We start from the raw sequence: 20,439 nt of genomic DNA, 5'->3' as shown, positions 1-20,439 counted from the left end.
AAAGAAAAAATTTAAAAAAAGAAGGAAAGAAGAATACTGCTTTATATATAAAAGCCAAAATGACTGAAGAGCCACAACTGTCTCCTTTTTACAAGGCGGGCTGGTACAAACGACCCTCAATATACAGGTGGGCTATCAGAAATAAAAATCAACATTTCCCATTTTATATATATAGAGCTTGTATCAGACAACAGTACAATGGAACCGGTATTTTTCAGATTATTTAAAAAAAAAAAAAGAAAACTACATCTCAGTCAAATATCTGCAATAGATCCATTTTTCCCATTTAAGGAGATTTATATATCATATTGTTATATTATTCATTTCTTCACCCATTTAAAAGAATGGAAATTGCAACTCTACAGTAGTAATTATAGTCTTAATGATCCAGGAGTTCTGAATGTAAGATGAAGTCCTCTCGAAGCAACTGTTGGTCAGTAGTTGATCCAAAACGCTGGACCCCTTTGGCCCTCCGCCCCGCTCCTTTCCCGGTCAGGGCTGTTGTATCTTCATCTCTTTTATATCTGCATCTGCTCCAGGTATTTGTAAGTGGGGTTCTCGTAGCCGTGGTTTTGCATCTTGCTCAGATGCCGCTCTTCTGGGGTAAGCATCGGGTCAACCTTTAGAAAGACCAGACGGTTACTGGTCAAAGGAGGTACTCGCAGGCCTTATTTCATAGTAACAAGAGCAGACAGGCAAACGCCGGATAAATACCGTGGCAAGCGGTACACAGGAAAGAAGGTAAGCCACAAAAAATAACTTGCCTAACGGAGTTCCTCGTTCGGGTGCTAACGCCTCCTGCCTGCCCTTGCCTCTTTGGGGACGTTCTCCACAAATCTCTGATAAGCTAGCTAACGTTACAAATCTGGGACCCGCTTCTCTCACTACAGAGGTTGTTATAATTTCACGCATCGGTTGGGTGACGGGGAAAAGCAGCTTTCTCCAGACTCCATTAAGTTGTCATTAGAAATGTGCACGCTGGAGCAGAGGCAAGAAGGGGGAACTGCTTCTCAGCGTTCAGCCGATCGCACTGTCTTAATAGTTGTTAAATTAGTTGGGAGGACAAATTGCTATAGATTGACTGACTTACTCCCCTGCTAAAGATATCGCCTGAAAAGCTCATTTACTGCTAAATCCTATCCTGAGCCAGACAGGGAAGCCTAATTGAATTCCTTGTGATAAGCGAATACAGCCGTGAAGTGACAGGTCCCAGCATGGCACGCCGATGACTGGTACCTGAATACTAATAAATAAGCGATGAAGATGTCAGCATCCACAGAGTTAAGTCCCATCTAGCTAGGAGCAGAGCGGTTGATGGCTTGGCAGCTACCGCCATCTTCGCCCCCTAACACACAACATGTGATTCAACGCTGACTATTTTCATCCTCGGTTACGGAGCAGGAGTTGTTTCTCACCTCCACGATTCCATGGCTGATGGTCCCATACTGCCTCTTCCTCAGCATCACCAAGCTGATGACTATAACAGTAGCTATGGCAACAGCAATCACCAACAGACCAATAAGGGCGCTGCTGCTGAAACTGAAGTCATCGCGAAGGGAGCTGTCATTATCCTGGAGGGAAGAAAACAACGGAGCAGGGTAGAGGAAGAGCGATGCTAAACGCAAACCTCAAAGGCGGCCACCAATGAGGTCTTCAACCATCTGTGCTACTGAGACATGACTGATTACACTAGACAGCGTAAATATTTCACCTCTAAATATGTCACCAAAAGGATAACGAACACAAAATTGTTTCCCCACTGAGGCATTCTGGACAGGCACTGACCCACACCGCTCTCCTATCCCACAGAACGCTTTTGCAACAAAAGAGTCAGGTTAGTATCTAACGCGTGTTTACATCTTTATGCAGAAAGGCCGTCCTGCGTTACGCTCTGCATGACCTCCCAGAGCAGCGTCAAGGCACCAAACCCCGAATTCAGCAACACACAGGAACCGAAATCCAGCTTTAGGAATTCGCCGATCACTGGACTCGGTAGCCACATACGTACCGGCTCGTCCACCAGCCCACCGACACGCTCCGCATTGAAAATCATTTCCTTCACATCAAGGGTTTCATCAATTACCTGCAAACAGCCACAAAAGCGTTTTATGAAAGGAGCCATACAAAACAGGTGGGAGAAGGAATATGAAGGCAGATAAGAGACCTTTAATGAATCCTAGCAAAGGCTCAGAACCACCTTCCCCTGCTTCCTTCCCCTGCTCTCAACAGCGTGGGATGTTCTCCAACTTTTAAAGCCACCTGAGTTAGTACTGCAACCATTTGGACGTCCAGACTACCTCAGACCAAAGACGCAAATGAAAAACTAGGTCCTAGCCCTGGACGCAGCATTTCTGTCGTATCAGATCTAACCTGTGGCTTTAAAACAATTTTGAAAGGAAACTCTCAAAAGTTGACTTTTTTTTTTTTTTTTTTTAAAGCCAGGGAACAGAGGCAAGGCGGCTGCCACTATAACCTAGTGAATTCTTTGCACTGTAGATAGGGCTAATACCTACTGGGTCACTCACCTTCAGAAGAAGGTGAGGCCTTTCTTGCCATGAAAAATAAGTGGGAAGACAGATGGAACACACCAGCATTCGGTGTATTCAGACAGCAAGCTACCTAGCTAAAATAAAGGCGTATCAAAGGGTCTCTGCTTGGGAAAGCAGTTACTAAATCAGACAGCTCTCCAGCTCAGACCGCCAAAGATCTAGATCTCTCTCCTTCCCCTCACCCTCCCACCCTTCTGATGCTAATCAGTATTAAGAGCCTACAACAGTCAGAAAACTGACTCCCCCACGCCATATGGATAATGAATACACTGACATTCTGTAAGCAGGAAGGAGACGTGGAAATAAGCCACTGCTATTAATTAGTGTCCACGGCAGGCTTTGCTTTACAAAATAAAGGTGGAGGGCTCACCACATTTTCATCCACTTTGTTCTTGCTGTTAATCACTTTTTCTTCAGCGCCAATCAGCCCATCCAACTCCGTCATGCCAGAACCTGCACCAAAAGAGCAAGGCAGGGACCGTTAGGCAGCCCTCAGCGACATTTAGGAAGGGTTACCTACTCTTTGTAGAGCTGCCATGGCTAGCGTGTTTAACCGCATGGACCGCTGATTATTAATCTGTCTTCATGCTGTTGTGTCAGAAGGGGAGCTCATAAGCTGTGCTACAGTGACAAGTGATGGGGAGGGGGGTTCTGTTAATGAGGGGAAATGAGGTGGCAATGAGAGGAGCAGACAAGACTCACCAAAACCAGGCTGGAGTGTAAATCCAGAAATACCATACTCTTAAGTGCTGCTGCTGCTGCTAGAGAAGGTCCAAGGCAACACGTAACACAAACGGTGAGCCCGCAGTTCCTTTCTGCGAACGTCACCCCGGGTCACCACCACCTCGCCGTGACCCCCGTGACGGAAGTACACATCTCCTCTCTGCTGAGAGCGAGCGTGCAGGGAACGCTTTCAACCGCACGGTCAGCATCACCCATTCTTCTGAAATCAAGCGCATCAGCAAGTGCCTCGGGAATGAGAATTTCAAGGTCACCCAGCGCGGCTCTGTAATGAGCTGCTGTCCCGTATCTGGCACGAGCCCAGAAACAATAAATCCCAGGGCAAGGGAGGAGCAAAGAACTACACTAGCCTTTGTACCAGAGCATCACTCACCCATTTCCAGGCTGAAACTAGCATAGGCTCAAGAGAAGAATATCAATTAACAGAAGGCGGCTGCTCTGCATAAACTGTTTTGATCTGAAGCGTTTATAAATAGATCAGATCAATAACAGAAGAGCCTGATGCAAGATACTCAGACCTAACATAACACGGCAAGTTAGGAGAACGCCAGTTTTCCATTACCAGTAGGGACAACGTAATGTCCTTCACAACACCGATGCCTCCCTAATGCAAAAGCAGGAGGACAGCGAAGCCTCAAACCTACAGCGGGATCTCTCCGACGAGGAGCACGAGGTGGGGGAAGTATTACTACAGCACTTAACACTTTGCCGGTGATCGCATACACCTCTCCACAAGCTGCTGAGCTTGCAGGTTGCCTAAGACATTATGTCAACTGCTGCTGAAATTGGCAGCGTGTTCTTTGATGAGATGCAAGGAAAGGCTAGTTGGCTCCAAGGCAAGTTTTTACAGCGACAAGCTTTTACTGCCTGCAAATGCCAAGGAAACTAACGTTTCACTCCAGCTCCTCCCAAAAGAAGCATCTCGGGTTTTAGTGCATCCCCTTTTCCTGTACGGTTCTTTGGAGACAGTAATCAGATTCCAAGCACGGCCAAGACTGCCAGTCTGACTTCTCACGGCTGTCGAAGCAGGTCATGTTATTGTGAAAGTCAATGATTGGGATTTTCTGGAGAGACTAGCCACAAATAGTTTTTAGAGAACTACTGCGTCAGCTTTTGGCCTATGGCTGCTTTATTCAATTCTCAGGAGCTAACGTAGCATGGTCTCCAGGGCTGGGAGTTCAGCTGCTGCACTGAGCTTTGCTATTTGTCACAGAGCGCTGTACCAAATAACAGACCCAGTTCTATGTAGCTCAAAGGCACAGTTTAGATTATATACTTCCCAGGGAAAAGAAAAAAAAAACCCACACACGTGCACAACCCGCCCGCCCCCCCCACCCCAAACTCCCTAGCAGCCCCCATGAAATTCAATTAAAAGGGGAGAAACTCTTCCATTTACCCAAACGGGGAGAACCAGCCTATATTCATCATCTTTAAGTCAACAAAGCAGGTGTCCAAAAAAAAAAAAAACCAAACCAAAAAACCCCAACAACCCCAAAAAACCACACTAAAGGCTGTCCCAATTCTTTCCAGAGCAGTCAGTACACTGAATTAGCTGTACACTGTTCCACAAGAGGGATGAAGGTGACTTACATTCGTAGAGAAACGCTGATAATGAGAATAGTTTCAAGCTATCTGGCCTTCACCACGTTACAAAACTGTTTGTGTTCATATTAAATGGTTATTAGCAAAATCCTTTGCTCTCCTTTGAGATTTTGCACAATATATTTGGAACCAAAGGCAGATTAAAATGCTGGGTTTACTGCCCACACATAGCACACGCACCACTCCTCTGCAAGAGCATTTTAAGAATCAGCCTTCCATTTCTACTTCAGGAACTAGATCTGTGGTAGCAGATCAGCCAAGCCTGATCTTTACCTGAGACTGTATCACTATCAGAAGATTTAACGTAATGCCAATATTTCTATGCTGCTCTTAAAGCCCAGGCAGCCCCTTTTTAGCCAGGCACTGAGTTACTGCAGAATTAACAATGAGCTAAAGGAGAAATGGACAACCACACAGGACTTTGCTAGTACAGAGAGATGCTACGTGTGAAAAGCTGATGCCGAGAAGACCACAAACGCAAAGAAAGAATCTCCTAATTTATCTGTCCCAGACCAGCTGCACTCTGTAATATCTATGAGGACATTTAGCCGGGAAACACAGCCTATGTCTGTCTGCTGCAGCACTCTCATTCCTAGTTTAGTGCTGTCATCAGGCGGTAAGGACAGATTCCACGGCAGGCAGGAGAGCCTCGAGACTATTTACCATCAGCACTGCAAGGTTTATTTTGAGAAGGGTCGGACACGAGTACACGCGAAGAGATGCAAAGTACTGCACGGTTGCAGACAGACTGCTAGGCCCACGTTTCTTGAGGGCAAAGCAGCTACTCCATGCACTCCGAGACACCCTGTGAGCCCATCGGGGAGGAACATACACAATCAATCAGATGCTCAGACTAGCTCGTTTCTTTAACACTAGGCCTAAACAAGCAAAATAGAAAGTTACTGATCTAAATGAGAGCAGGGAAATGAAAATTAAGGTGAGCATGAAACTAAAATGAAGCTATCAAACACACTGAGAAGGTAGGAGAGTGATCGAAAGCATTGTGAGGGAGCAGCTTAGAACCAACCTTTTTTCATTGGATGGTACAAATCCGGCTGAGGATCTAGCAGGAGGGAAAACAAAAACAAAAATAGCAGAGAAAGGAGATTAAGAGAGAAAGGAAAAAAGGCTTGCGCATGATTTCTGACTCAGACCCTGGGAAAAGCTTTTAGTCTACAGCTTTCTTTAAGCTCAGGACTCTGTTCAAGCATTTTTAAAATAAATACACACGCACACACCAGCTGTCAACACCCGATGATACAAAAAATACAGATATATATTTTTAAAAAAATACAGAGAATTCCTGCAGCCCTTCAGCAGGCCACGGCACAAAGACTTCATGGGACACGAGAGCGTTTTGGTTAAAGACGGAAAATTAATTCCAGAGTCAAGCCACACAATAAAAATTTAACACTCCCTGCAAAATGGGAAGAGATAAAACAATTTTGAAAAGAGAAGCATCGGTAAATCAAGACAGCAGCTCAGTGCAAATTACTAGCAGCACTGCCTCTTTCCAATGGACAGAGTCTGAGGGGTGCTGCTGGGGCGACTGCTTTACTCTTAAATCACCCAAAGGGATGGAGCTTTCTGTGCCACCGAGCTGAGCCTACCGGCTAAGAAAAAGCACCTACGTTCTGTAAAGCCAGTGAAGCCAATTTTCAGTTCCACATACCTTCGCTTTCAGGCAAGGCTGGGAAGGTTTTCACCTGGAATGGACGGAAAGGTTTGCCCTCCAGGGGAATTTCTTCGCTCTCCTCGGAGCTCACTCTGACATCCACCTGGGATTCAGAAATGGAGGACGTGAACTGATCCATGTCTGCACGTTGCTCCTGAAGCAGCTCATCTGAAAGGAATAAGAGGAAACATTACACCAACTGCATGAAGCCTGGCAGGAACAGAAAGGGACAGATGGTTTGAACCTAGCTGAGGCAGGGCTGCAGGGAAACACTGTTCGGGGCTGCCAGGTTATCTTATCTTGCATGCTCTGAAGTCTCATCTGGAATTCTCAGTAAAGGCATTGGCTAGAAATACATACAAATAAGGGCCGAGAGGTTTGATGTGGCAAGAGGTTTCGGCAAGATGAGATTAAACTCCTATAAAGCGGGAAAGCATCTGCTTATTTTTATGGATCTTCTTCATCTCCCTTTGAGAGACAGCTTTGCTATTCTAATGTTGCTGACTTTTTTTAAACGGACAGTGAAAGTCCTTAGGAACAAGCTATTCTGACTGGCTGTGTTGCAAAACTCAGAAAATACCTGCCCTGCGGTACCTAAGCCTAAGCCCAAGTGCTTGTTGTTGAGGGCACCCCCTCAAAGGAGGTAGCGATCTTTGTGGAGCCCACTTCACTTGATATAAAAGCTTGTAGTCTAACACGGTGGCACGGGAGCTGGCGCACAGAGACGCTCACCAATCTCATCCTGGATTTCTTCAGCCACATATGGCACCTTGTAGAGCAGAGACAAGCTTTGATTCATTCGCTCCTCAATCACATGGAGATGCGTCATCACCTGCAAATGTACAAGATCGTGTTGGAGTAGGCAAGGACTGTCAGTCACTTGATTGGTACCGGTACTTCACTCGTTTAATAAAATATCTGCTACTGGTGGATCTGCCGTGACAGACAATAGAATGGGACGCAGGTCCCTCTGGTCCAGTTCTCTGACTGATGCTCTCTAACGTGTCATGCTTCACTGGAACTGGCCATTTGTAACATGGCGCTCTCAGTATTTTGGGAAAGGCTGGGGGTGAGAGAGAGGATTCAGCTGACTCTCGCTGTAACCAGCTCTCCACTGCAAACACTGAAGCTGGTATTTCCCATATGCCAGATACGGTCATAATTCATTTTCTGCAGCAGCTACAAGCAAGTGCTTTATTAAATGGATTATCATTCCTGACTACTAGAAAAGATACACGCAAAGGGAGCAGACAATATTATTTATCAACTCTGGTTTCAGAACAAAGGTGCCTTTCAGAACAACGGTGGCATTACATTTGTCTTACATCCATGACACCCACTCACTGGCAACAGCATTCTCCCTTCATTTGAGAAAAACTCAAACTCTCTGCAACCTCAAATTGCTCTTCCCTAGCGTATTAAATTCACTGGTGAAGTCAAGCCTGACCTGAAGAGGGTGCTGCATAATCAGGGATCATGCAGACCAAGAAAAACATTTATATGGATGGCCAAATGTTGAAAAAAGCTAAGAAGTTGAATGGACCTGTTTTACAGTCTGACGTGTACCTGACCTTTAAGAGCAAGGATGAAAGCAATTTAATTTTACATGTGGCAGCTTGTCAATCAAGGGAATCGATTGAGGGGCTTAAAGTGCATCTGAAAAGTAAAGCAAATGGAAATTGAACTGTACCACCCACATCCCTCGCATGTTGATTTGTTGACACTGCAGCCTTCAGAATGAATTAAGGACTGCTTAGGTTTTAGCTTAAGAATACTGTTCACACATTCCCTCTTGGGCTTTGGCAGCATCAGAACAAAGGGTCAGGGTGGACCGTGCTTGATATGCTAAGCTGTCTCTGAAAATGCTATCACGTATTCCGCATTGCACACCGAACATCATCTTGTAAATACCACAACTGCTACCACTCTTTCTGAGGATGCGCAGCTTAACAAGAATCATAGCAGACCCGGCAGACAACCCGAGAGCCGGGAGTCGAAGGTACACTGCTAGCACCCAGAAACATCGTGAAACCCATGGGACCAGCCACCTCCAAGCGTGAGGTTCGCTTCTAGAAAAATCACTGCAACACTGCTCTACACCTCAGCAGAGGTGACAGTAACAGATTCCAGTCCCTGTCTTACTCTTAAACCACGGTATTTCCATCCACTGGTTATACAGCCAAATAATAAAGCATTTTTTTTCCCTCAGTGCTTATTTCTTTCCATTTGGCAGCACTGGATGTGCTCCACCGCATTGTCTCCTTGCAGCTCTCCATTCTTTTCTGTTCTTGCACATCTTTCACGCATTACAGAATTCAAAGGTATTTCAAAGCAGCAGACCAGCCACAAACTGGGACTGGTAAAACACAGATCACATTCCTAAAGCTGCGACGGGACAGTCAGTTCTCTCTGCTTCTCTCCGACCGTGTGAAAGGACATACCCTTATGAACAGATCTTTCAATGGTAACAGGCCATTCTTAAGTTGAATCTTAGTTGGGCCTCTCAGTACATCTTTCACCATTTTAAAAGTAGGTTGTAAAAACAACTCTCAGGACGTAATTCAAAAGATTTGTGGAGGATCTGCAACTACTCTTACAAGTACAACGGCCAGGTCTGACATCCACTTGAAGCAGCACATTCACATACACTACCCAGCAGAAGGAAAATGACTTTCTGGCTGCTCAGGAGTAAAATATATGGCAACAGCACAAAATAAACTCATCAAAACAGACTTTCTAATAAAGCTAACAATGATGATCACGTGCTCGGCAAGGGTTACGTATTACGCTTTGGAAACAAGGCCATAACTCTGCAGAGGCACAAGAGAATTCCCACCAACCCAAAACACAGGCATCGTGAGGAACAAGCCTAATGAAAGGAACACATAGACAGGAAGTCTTGGAAGAAGTGAGGAAGTCTGTTCAAGGATGACCAAGTCCCCAGCAAACAATTTCATGGGAGTTTGACAAAAGGAAACACAAAAATGATACCGAACTAGTGCTAAATCCCTAGACTTGTCATTGTGACCACCCATAATCCATATATAAACCAGAGTTCCAATTTTTAACACCGAGTCAAGTACCAAGGAAGATCGTACAGACAGCATATCTGGTGACAGGCAATATGCATACAGAATGCGAGATCTCCGCACAAGTATGAGAAGTTGCTGTAGTACCCAGCAAATTATCGTGAGGACTCAATGCGTGGCTTCTAGAGTCTCCGACAGCCAGAGTAACAATGCCTCCCTTGATAGAAACATTCTTATACCTGAGATTTCATCTGTGCAGCCTTTTCTGGGTCAACTGCCAGGACGTGCTGGTAATGGCGGATGGTGTGCAGACGATCCTTGTTCTCAGCACGAACATAGCGCTTCAGAGCTTGCACAATGCGGTGGGGCTGCAGGATTTGAGGAGGGGAAGAGTTCAAATCCATTTGATTCAAATAAAATCACAGCTGAATGCAGCACTTCAGACGTGAGCCTGCTTTGTTACTGGACAGATCAATCACCTGCACTAACCTCTTAGATCTTTTCTTTTTAATTAAGTCTGTTCGACTCAGAACATTATGCCTTACGAACACTAAACAAAGCGGAGGGTTTTTTAACCGGGCAGAAACGAGAGCGAGTCAGTTAGAAGACCCACTGCTAGGTCTGCAGCACGAACTGCCACAATGGAGAAAGCTTTACTGGGAACCTATTCCCAGCTGCTTCCCCGGCAAGTCACAGGCAGTCTTCTCACCAAGCCATTGCCACCTTCCACCCTACCCAGTGCTACCCTGTTGTCAAAATTTGTTGCAGAGAAACTCACGCGCGGTGGGTCAGCCTGCAGGGCAGCCAGGTAATTCTCCAGAGCAATCCGACGGCGATCATTCAAGATGGCTTCCACACGAGCCAGGTGAGTTTCCACAAGCTGCTGCTTCTCACTTGCTGCCTCTTTCTCCAGAGATTTAACCATGGCCTGGAAGTGCTGGAACAAAGAAAGGAGTCTGCGTGAAATGCACCGTATGCGTCAGGGTCACCTACTGTCTCTCACGTAACTCCTTGGAACAAATGGAGCCTGTCACACCGCACGTCCTAGGCATTTACAGGAGGAGAGAAGGGCACTGACAGATGTTGACGCAGATTTCATCTTTGCACATTCAATAGTGACAATGTGCCTTCCGAACTTCCTTCAAAACCTGTTTCAGAGGTCTGAAGAGGGCACATGGCCTTGCAGACAAAGATCATGTTGAAGTTGGGAGATCCAGACTGTACTGAACGCATGACACAGTATTAGCTCTTTCCCTCAACCCTGCAATATGGAAACAGGATAGATCCCTTCAGCCTAGAGCCATTAATCTGAATTTGCAAAAGTTTACAAAGGTATTGCATAGGGGATTTTTCATCAGCACGCCTTCAGATCAAATCTCTATACATTCTATTAGAAAGGTCATAACCCACATCTCCAAACGAGCCAGAAAAGTCCATTAAGCTTTGTTACGTTTCAACAGAGATGATGGAAAACTCTTTTGGACGTACAGTGGCTTATGTTAAAAAATGTAGAGAGAAAACTGTGTTCCAGGACAAAATCCAAAGTGGGCTTAAAAGCTGGAGCCAGTCACTTACTTGTATATTGGTTTGAGGGAACTTCATATCATTGTCACTGCCAGCAGAGCCTGCCCCTAACAATCCCATACCGAGAATATCCCTGATTAACTTCATGGTCTAACTGAACTCTCCTCATAAGGCAGAAGATTGGCATTTTGGCAGCAAACCAGCTTTATCTGCTGCCTAAGTGGTTTTCACTAAGTCTGCCCAAAAAGGAAATGTGTGTCCAGCAAGTCAGGGCCAATCTGAACTGGGCTGCGAGGCCACTGGTTAGTGCAAAACAGACCGAAGGTCTGAAGTTACAATTTGGCTCTGCTGTCGCTACGCTTGAGGGGTGAGATAGCTTCCTACTACTGGGCTTAGGAAAGAACCTGGCACAGTATCGGATCATCTCCAGCTTTAAGAACAAAGCACGCAATTGAATCAAATCTTCTCTAAAAGGCAGCTGTTGACAGAACAGGAAAGCTGTTCTTCCATCTCAGTTGTCTTTTGACTTTGAATATTAGCATCTCTCATTCAGTTTATTGAGAAGACGAAGGCCAAGCACCAGTAACTTTCCTCTTCAGGTCCTTCAACTCTTACCTGAATGAGAGTCTGCCTCTCTGCCTTGGGGAGGTTTACAGCTTGGTGTTCCGCTTCCTCCCATTCCTTTTTCACCTGGACAAAAAAAAGGACAGAACACATCAACAAGACACAAATTTACATCTGATCTTTGCGAGCTCGTTTGCCTTCACAGGCAGATCCTTGTACAGCCTGGCTAGGTTTTGAAGGCACAACACAGCTGCTGTGGGCGCACTTTAAACCTAGCACTTAAGCCCTCTGAGCAGCAAGCCAAGCGTCCCCAGTGATTCCTCTCTCCCAACACTCTGAAGAAATGAAAATCTAACTGCCACAGCGTGGTCATATTGCAAGAAACACACGGAAGGCTGGCGACTGGAAAGGAAGTCACTTCACCATCCATTTGTCCAGAAAAACACGGGCGGCAACTATGCAGGGCAGCACAAAAGACTAAAGCGAGACGCTCACCCGGTCCATGCGGTTGTGGTGTCTGACCTCCAGCTGCTCCTTTGCCTTCTGGAAGCGGGCATGTTCGTTGTCATCAGCGGGGGTTTCAAAGTAGACATCCACATCATCAGTTGGCACTGCGAAGAGAGGGTAAGGATAAGCGGAGGTTCAGAAACCTGTGATCCTGGATTGCAAAGGACAGGCAGGGAGAGGAATCTCCACGCCTGCATAATTAACAATCTGGCAGACTGCGTTTACTGAACCGCCACCTACCAGGAGTCCATTTTGGTATCTTTAAGCTGCCAATTTACTGCACAACATCAGTTAGTTACATCATCCCAAAAACACAGCAATGCACTGCGGCAACCAGCACCTGTTCGGTCTCCTCATTAGTTCTGAGACGAGCATTATTCAGCTCCAGCAACAGAATGACTCGGATTGCAGAATAAAGAACTTGTTTTCTCTTTCACATTGGCTTTGGATAGTTTAAATGACATTTTGTGCATTAGCTGTTCGCTGACAAGCTGGCTCCAGACATCATTAATATGATTAGGGAGCTTGACAATAAATCTGCACAAAACACTACCCAATATTTTACACTTCAAACCTACCTTCCCTACCAGATGCACCATGCAGGACTAACAGGCAACAATATTAGACAAGACAGCAACAGAAGGAGCCTCAGTGTGACAAACTGACTTGTCCAATAAACGGGACGGTTGGTATCTTTAAGACATTCAAATTCGACAAAGGGAGAAATAAAATTTCAGCACCGACAATTTCAAGCATCTGCAAAATCCACAAAAGGGGCTCTGTACTCCGCACACTGCAGTTCAGAAAACTTTGAACCAAGTTTCTGTGCTACAGTTTTAGAAACTACACATCCCCGAGCCCTTTCTGAAAGGATCTACGGCAAACACGACGCACTCCGTTGTTGCCTTTCAGTAGAGGGAGGGCAGAAAGGGAAAGTTAAGGCAACCTTTCAACCATATTAGTTATTTGGGTGGAAAAAACCTCCAACACGTCATTGAAAGACAGCATGCTTCAGAAAAACATTTACCTGGCACTTTAGCATGAATAACAGGGTAAGGGTTTAGCATGCACCTTGAATCCACCAACTTTTACTCTAACTAGGGAAGGAGGAGTCAAGAAGGGGAAAGGATTACTACATAAAATAACAGCAACATACAACATAGGCATTATTGTTGCCTGCAAGGGACAACGGCAGATCAGTACTGTATCCTGGGCCTGCTCATGGCATTTCTGAATCAGGCTTGGACACAGAGAACTCTCTTTCCAGCCCCAAATCCCTCTGCAACAGGACAAACTTTTGAACAAAAAGCTCCTGACATCCGCATCTTTTATTTCACCACTTCAGTTAGATCAGCCCAATCTAAAGCACTTGCATGAAGCCCATTTCGTAAACAGGATTATGGCTGTATAGTCAGACTGCCAAGCCCCAGATAACACAAAAAGCCTTTCAAAAGGCTTTAATGGTAGCTGAAGTGGAAGTGCTGGAGTTCAACAATAAGATTAATAAGGAGGTTAAAATGTTTTTGGTAGTTTTATCATCTGACATAAAAGCCAGTTGAAATTGGTGCCAAAAACCTCAAGCTCTCAAAAACACAGGGACTGAGTCATGATTCGTATTTCAAACCAAGCTGAAAGTGGGAATCTGAATTCTATACTACTTCTCTGATATTTTCCCAAAATACAATAGCAAGAAAAGGCCTACTACCAGGAGAGCAGTGAGCAGCAGCCTACTTTTCAGGACCGACTGGTCAAATGTATGCACGGTTGGGGAAAGCGAGTGCTTCCTTCCATACAGTTGGAAAAAAAGCCAGTTACGCAAACAGGCAAGCTATGTGTTTTCACAAGACATTAGAGACAGGCCCTGGTCCCTGCTATAGATCTGGAAGAGGACAACTAAGCCCTTAGCAAGAGCTGCAAGCCAACGGTGAGCACAGACAGCATACATCGAGAGCCACTTTCCCCAGGAAAGTTCACCCTAAGGACCTAGAGAAGCGGAGACGAGAGGAGACTGCTGGAAAAGGACAGACAGAACTGCTGCGGACACCACAACCAAAAGGATAAGCTACACACGTATCCTCTCTTGACCTAGGCAAGGAGGAGGAGACACCCAACGCCAGACAGACAGAGAGGCTAGCTGCAAAAGGGCCAGTGGGAGGCAGGACTTACTCATCTTTTTACACACAGCCATACAATACTCCTCTGACTCAAAATTGTTCCTGTTGCCTCCGCAGCCTCCATATATAAAGCGAATGCATTTTCTCTTGTTAGGGTCGAAGTACCAACGAGGCGTCACAGCCCGGCAGGGCCCTGTCATCGCCTCCTGCGAGCAGACAGCTGTGTGGAGACGAGTTAGAACATGAGCTAGTGAGGAGCACAGGCCTTGCCGAGCAGCTTACACAAAGCAGCGGTGGCTCTAGTTCATACCTTCTTCTAGGGCACCAGCGCTGGCCTCAGCATGGCTACTTCACTGACCAAAGGGCTTTCGTCAGTTTTGGGGGGGGGGGGGGGGATTTTTAACATTGCAAGAGCCTTCATCACAAGGCTTGCCAGCGCTATTCAGGGAGGCACCTGCACGTGGTGCTTTGGAGCAAACACGCAGCAGCAGGCTACCTGAGCAGTTGTCTCAACACGGAGCTCGCTCTCACCTGCTAGAGTGATTTCTCCTTAGCTAGAGGCTGAAACAGCACATTTTGCTGACACCACAGCGTTATGCCTCGGGTGTCCCAGTGGTAGAGCCTCCACTCTTGGTATAAAACCAACATGATGGAAAGAAAACCCATTAGGGCTGCTTAAAGCATTCAAAGATGCCCTGTTCCGCTGCACTCTGCCTGGATAGACACTTCACATCTTAAAGGTGAGGTATAAGAGCAAGTGAAAAGGCAGGCTAAGCAAAAGGAACACGATCGCCATGGCAATCTCAGCCGCCAGGTTTTTAAGTTTTGAAACATCTCTACACTAAATATTGAAACTTCAGGTAGCCACGGCACACGGACTGCTTCACAATAAGCGGGCAATATAAGCAGCTGGGTTATTTTGAGGCAAGAGAACAGGTACGGTCTGTAAGTTAGCAACTGTTCATGGTACTTTGGGGAAAAAAGACTGCGTACCCCCAAAACAGACACCCCAATCAATCATACTGTTCCAATTCTGTTTCAACTCCGGCAGATCTGTAACAGTCCTGTACATATATGAGCTAAGCCTTGTTTCAGCAAGTAAAATTATCTGCAGCATGCTGGCATTTTACCAAAAAGATGCAAGAACTGCTGGCAATGATTCAGTGATCTGTAGCTAATTGAATTTCATTCCCTTTCCCCTCCTCCTTCCTCTGCAGACACTTCTACACGTAAAGTAGAGGACATCGGATAACGCTGAGGCACCACACAATCAGCAGATGCCCTCTGCAATGGCACCTACCACTTAACAAAAGCTACCGCAAGTATAGTATATATTACGACCGCAATAAGTATATATTACTGATATAATAAAAGTGGGCCAATTGTGTTGGCTGACTTTCTTTCATGAAAGAGAAGGGTTTATGCAAAGGCTATTAAGGCAGCACCAAGTATCCTCCTCACCTGAAATGGCCAGATGGCACCTTTATGCCACCTCTGCAGAGTACGGCCCGCTACTTTTAGCTTCCTTTTCGTAAACTGGTACAAAACACCAAATCCAAGATAATCACCCTAAACTAGGATTTTAAATTCACAGTGTACCCCAAATGCCTCTTTAAGGTTTTCCAAAATTAGCCTATGCAGATATGGTTTTCTGACTCAACACTGCACCTTCATGGAGGTGCTCGTTCAATGTGCCAAACACTGGGCTTTCTGCCAGCAGAACTGCTGTTTATCTGGAAACATATGGCAAATGCTCTAGAGAGTTAATTTCAACACTTGAAACATAAGCACCATCAGCTTTCCTCTGTTTGCTAACTTATCGGGCAAATAAAACTTCCACGTGGCATTTATTGACTTGATCAAAAACCCATCACCAACTGACAGCCAACAAGAATACTCTCAAGGAAGCAAGAGGCCTGTAGGCTAGAATGTGTCTTACATTTCATATCGCTGCTGACTTCTTTTTCGGAAACAGCCTTGTCGTTGCTAGGCTCTGTGGGAGTCTCTTCATTGTAATCGTCAACTTTGTAGCTATCGTAATAGTAATCACGGTCTTCCACCACATCCTCCTCCTCTTCCCCTTCATCTTCTTCATCCTCATCTTCCTCCACAGCCGTTCCTGTGAAGTCTTCTACACCTGCCTCTGTAGGGAACTCACTGAAGGGATACAGTTAAGTTAGGGGGTAAAGTTAAGGCTAATCACTTTGCAGCCAACCTTTGATGTACCAGAATAACGATTCTCTTTTCATCTGTTCTAGAAACACAAGAGATAAATGTACCAACTATCGATCAGCCCATCAACGGCGGCAACAGGACTTCCCTCATTACAGACGCACCTGCTGTTGCAGGCAGAGCTTCTCCACACCTCTGGCTTAGTGGGGTTTCCTCGCATTTTCTCATCAGCTTCTTTTCAGTAAGTGAAAGTCTACCATTGGGGGAGGTACCTACTGTAGCCATCAGACAGTCTTTTTGACTGTCTAAGGATGAAGGGAGGGGAGGGCTGTTAGCTCCTCCAGTAATAGGAGCGCTGCAAAGCCATTTGTCCTTCTGCAAGGCTTTTTCAGGCTACGGACACTGCTTTGGGAAATTCAAAAGCACAGAAATTCTCCTCTCAATCCTCAGCACAAGGGAGTTGCTGTGTGAAATATTCACAAACAGCAACTTCACGTACAGAGCTGTTAACATCTATGCCAGTAAGAACCCTACCTTTTATAAAGGTCATAGTCTTCATCCTCGTCTTCATCCTCTTCCTCTTTGGACAGAGCTTCATCCACAACCTTTGTCTGAGGACAACATACATATTCTGTTCCATGGAACTGGTCTATTCCGCAGGGCAGCAGCATGCCGTAACTGTGCAGGATCATCCCTTCTGTCAGACAGGCCTGAAAGAGGAGCCCATTTACGTCAGTTTAGCATCATGCTCTTGCTTTGGATAAAGCTAAAGTTTGCCTATCGTAAATCCCAAGAATGCTGTCAATGGTCTAAATTTTACAGCAAAAAGACAACAGCAACATACGACCTAAGTCTGAACATCACAGGAAAATGGATTTGAAACTCGTAGTTTAAGCAAAATCCCCAGAAAAGTCCCAGATTGAGAGCCATGCAGTGCTTCCCGGTGTTAACCTATCAAGCACCCCCAGCCCCTACCAACTGCTCATTTGTCAGCCTGGCTAAGTTCAGGAAAAATAACTAGACGTTTTGTGCCACCTCAAGGGAGAGAGCACTTGAAAGAAACAAAACTGTTGTTTGCTTTTCTGGGCTGGCCATTTCATTAAACTTTATCTATTAAACTTTACGTTGGAGCGAGTGAATAATCGCTCAAATGGACTTTGTGTCAAAATTATTTTAACATGCTGTAGATGAAAATCAACCAGATAATTCAAGAAAAAGTCAAACGCAAACTGTGATTAGACATTATGTCTATACACTTCTCTTAAGCTAAGGAAATACATGACTTTGTGGTGCCCAGAAAAGAATGAAGTAAGAAAGGCTTTATTAGGTACATCAGAACCCGTTCGTGCTTTGCTTTGTTACAGCACAGATGTAAAATAAGCCAAATATTTCTGGAAAAGTTCTCCAACTATGTTGAAAGCAAGTGATTTTTAAATTTGCTAGACATTAACAAGTTTATCCTCAATTAAAAGGTGATTCCTCTAGCACAGCGTTATTTAGACGGTTTTTTGCTCCCGGGATTTTAAAGAAATCGGAAGTTTAACTGGTGCATCCTTAATCTCATCTTTACTAGCACCATCACAACTAATCACTGTGTTGCTGTTTCTACAATTGCTGTTTCTACAAAAAGGCAAACACGTACATTTCGTCATGATCTTGCTTTTATTACCCCCAGTTCAAACCGGTGCGCAGAGAATTTGCAACATTTTTGCTAGTCAGATAAAAAAAAGAAAACCACCACAAAAAACCCATGGGCCAGATTTATTCTGAGAAGATAATCCATCTCTTATGTAAAACCTCCACTAATCAGTCACAGCAAAACTCAGATTGTCCCCAAGCAAGCACTCCCAACCAAATCCCCAGCAGCAGCAGGTACGTTAATGCAAAATATGCAAGAAGAATAGGAAACGTTCTATGACTGCTGTAGCTCTCTACCCTGGAAAGAAGGATGAGCCATTGGTTAAAGCAATATCCTAGAGACCTGATTTCAATTCCTAGCTCCATCCTAGAGGATGATCTTGGGCAAGCTACTTAGGACAGCTTTTCGTGAGTGAAGAATAATTCAGCCCGCTACACAGGTTTTTTAAGCCACTTGAGTACTTTTAAATTTTTTTTTCATTGCTCTCTGCCTCAATCCATAGACTGCAACATGGGAATAACAGACCCCGGAGATAAACGCTGTTATGCTCCAATACTACAAGCATCCAAGTGGACAAACCCAGAATAAATATTCCTGCCGCAGCAGCTCAATTACCTCTTTTGCCACAGTGTGCCAGTGCTGATGGCTTTCACACACATCCATCCGCTCCTTGTGGAAGAATCGGCACTTCTCTGGAACCAGCAGGACATCGCTTACAAACTCACCCACTGAAAAAACAAGAAACATCCATAGTTCGCTTGTCCCATCACACAGGTCCAACTTCCAACAGAAAACAAAGCCAATATCGGAACTCCACCAAAGAACACACCGTCGCAAGTGCCTTAAAGGTTTGGTATATTCCTAACGGGGACAGGTCAGATCAGCAGCTGTCTCTGCAAATTTACAGAAAAACAGAGCCGCAGAGTTTCCAAGGTAAAGACAGGAGTAGGGGCTGATTGCTGAAACATTATGCGAACCCGAAGGCCGAACTGAAGGCAAAGTTTACGGTGCGAGTTAGTAGATAGTTGTTCATGGAACAGACAGGATTGACTGAAGAGAATTCACGCAAATCTTTGAGAAGATTGCATCTGCATACAGAAGTTTTCAAACCACTTAATCACCAATTTCTAAACCAGCCGCATCATACCAAAGCTAGTTCATGCTGTCTGGTGCTGTAACAGCCTGGAAATTTTTATAGGCCACGAGTGTTATCTATGTTTTCAGTATCTGGGTATCTGAGTAAGTCTTGTTTGTTTTTAACTTGTTTTAAACAGTTTCCACATGGTTTAATTCAGGATCAACTGCAGCACATTCCCTGACTCGGACAGTCCTAACCAAAACACAGAGGGCTGGAAAAATAAAAACTATACAGCCCAAAAACCAGAGCAGAACCGGAGTCAGCAAATACGCTGCATTCCAACATTGAGATAACCACCACCTCACCAGCATGATGAAATTCTGGCACAATCTTAGAACCAGACTTTTGCTTTTGAGGAAGGCGGGAGAGAAAGAGATAATCAGTCTGCTCTACAGGCTCTGTGTTAGTGGGACTTAAAAGCTATTTAACCTAAATCTCCACCACAACTCAGTTTGGTACCAACACACGTCAAGCAAGCATCAGAACTACATGAGCATTACTTCCTGTTCTTAGCCCAGATGTCCTAACAAACACTGCCACTGGAATCCAAAACGTGATATTTTCTCAAAGTTGACACTTTTCTCTCTTTCCTGCAGATTTAAATGCCACATCCAGTAATTTTAAAATAAGGAGATATCTAGATACTCTCAGAAGACCAGGAAAAGACCTTCAGTTCAAATGTTTCAAAGCAACTTACCTTGCACACCTGACTGGCAGCTTTAGGAATCCTTTGTTAAAATTGGAGAAAAGTTCTTTAAGTCAAATGCCTTTTCTCATGGAGTCTCTAGAGAGCAGAATTATTTGTCCAAACAGCCTTCAACATTATGATTTCAAAATAAATTTTAATATTTTGCACGACCAATTTTTTTGCAGCCCCTTCGTACTGATACCAAAGGCTCACGGACACTTCTCCTATGCACTATACACACGTCGAGTAGAGTTTAGGGACAGATTATCTGCTGAAAATTGCAAGATAACGAAAACAACTAGAATTCATCATCCCTTTTAAATTAGTTAAATTTTGAACTAATAGACACAACAGAGAAATGGTATTTTCCCCATTTTCTTCTCTCAAAACAGGCTAGTTACAATTTTGAGTTAATAACCCTTCCTCCTTCACTCTCACGAGAGGTTAGTTAAAAAGTTTCTGATAAGGAAGCTAAAACTGACCAAACTTTAAAATCA

The 20,439-nt window shown here is 44.8% G+C and overlaps 1 protein-coding gene across 2 annotated transcripts in view; it reads right to left on the bottom strand.

Annotated features, from left to right (window-relative positions):
- Window positions 1-20,439, bottom strand: part of APLP2 (amyloid beta precursor like protein 2) — a 47,718-nt gene continuing 27,279 nt past the window's right edge. Inside the window, exons 4-18 of one of the 2 annotated variants that reach the window (XM_050911074.1) lie at window positions 18,732-18,844; window positions 17,012-17,187; window positions 16,245-16,462; window positions 14,358-14,525; window positions 12,180-12,295; window positions 11,736-11,810; window positions 10,375-10,533; window positions 9,836-9,964; window positions 7,300-7,399; window positions 6,565-6,735; window positions 5,920-5,955; window positions 2,920-3,002; window positions 2,009-2,083; window positions 1,416-1,571; window positions 1-620 (exon numbers count right to left, since the gene is read on the bottom strand). In XM_050911074.1, the coding sequence (XP_050767031.1) occupies window positions 519-620; window positions 1,416-1,571; window positions 2,009-2,083; window positions 2,920-3,002; window positions 5,920-5,955; window positions 6,565-6,735; window positions 7,300-7,399; window positions 9,836-9,964; window positions 10,375-10,533; window positions 11,736-11,810; window positions 12,180-12,295; window positions 14,358-14,525; window positions 16,245-16,462; window positions 17,012-17,187; window positions 18,732-18,844 (1,877 nt within the window). In that variant the 3' untranslated portion in view covers window positions 1-518. The remainder of the gene's footprint in view (window positions 621-1,415; window positions 1,572-2,008; window positions 2,084-2,919; window positions 3,003-5,919; window positions 5,956-6,564; window positions 6,736-7,299; window positions 7,400-9,835; window positions 9,965-10,374; window positions 10,534-11,735; window positions 11,811-12,179; window positions 12,296-14,357; window positions 14,526-16,244; window positions 16,463-17,011; window positions 17,188-18,731; window positions 18,845-20,439) is intronic. The other variant, XM_050911075.1, reaches the window with a different exon arrangement.

The sequence above is a fragment of the Gymnogyps californianus genome, chromosome 25, assembly GCF_018139145.2.
Source record: "Gymnogyps californianus isolate 813 chromosome 25, ASM1813914v2, whole genome shotgun sequence".
NCBI lineage: Eukaryota > Metazoa > Chordata > Aves > Accipitriformes > Cathartidae > Gymnogyps > Gymnogyps californianus.
Note: the sequence above shows the minus strand (reverse complement) of the source record. Positions and strands in the feature narration are given on the sequence as shown.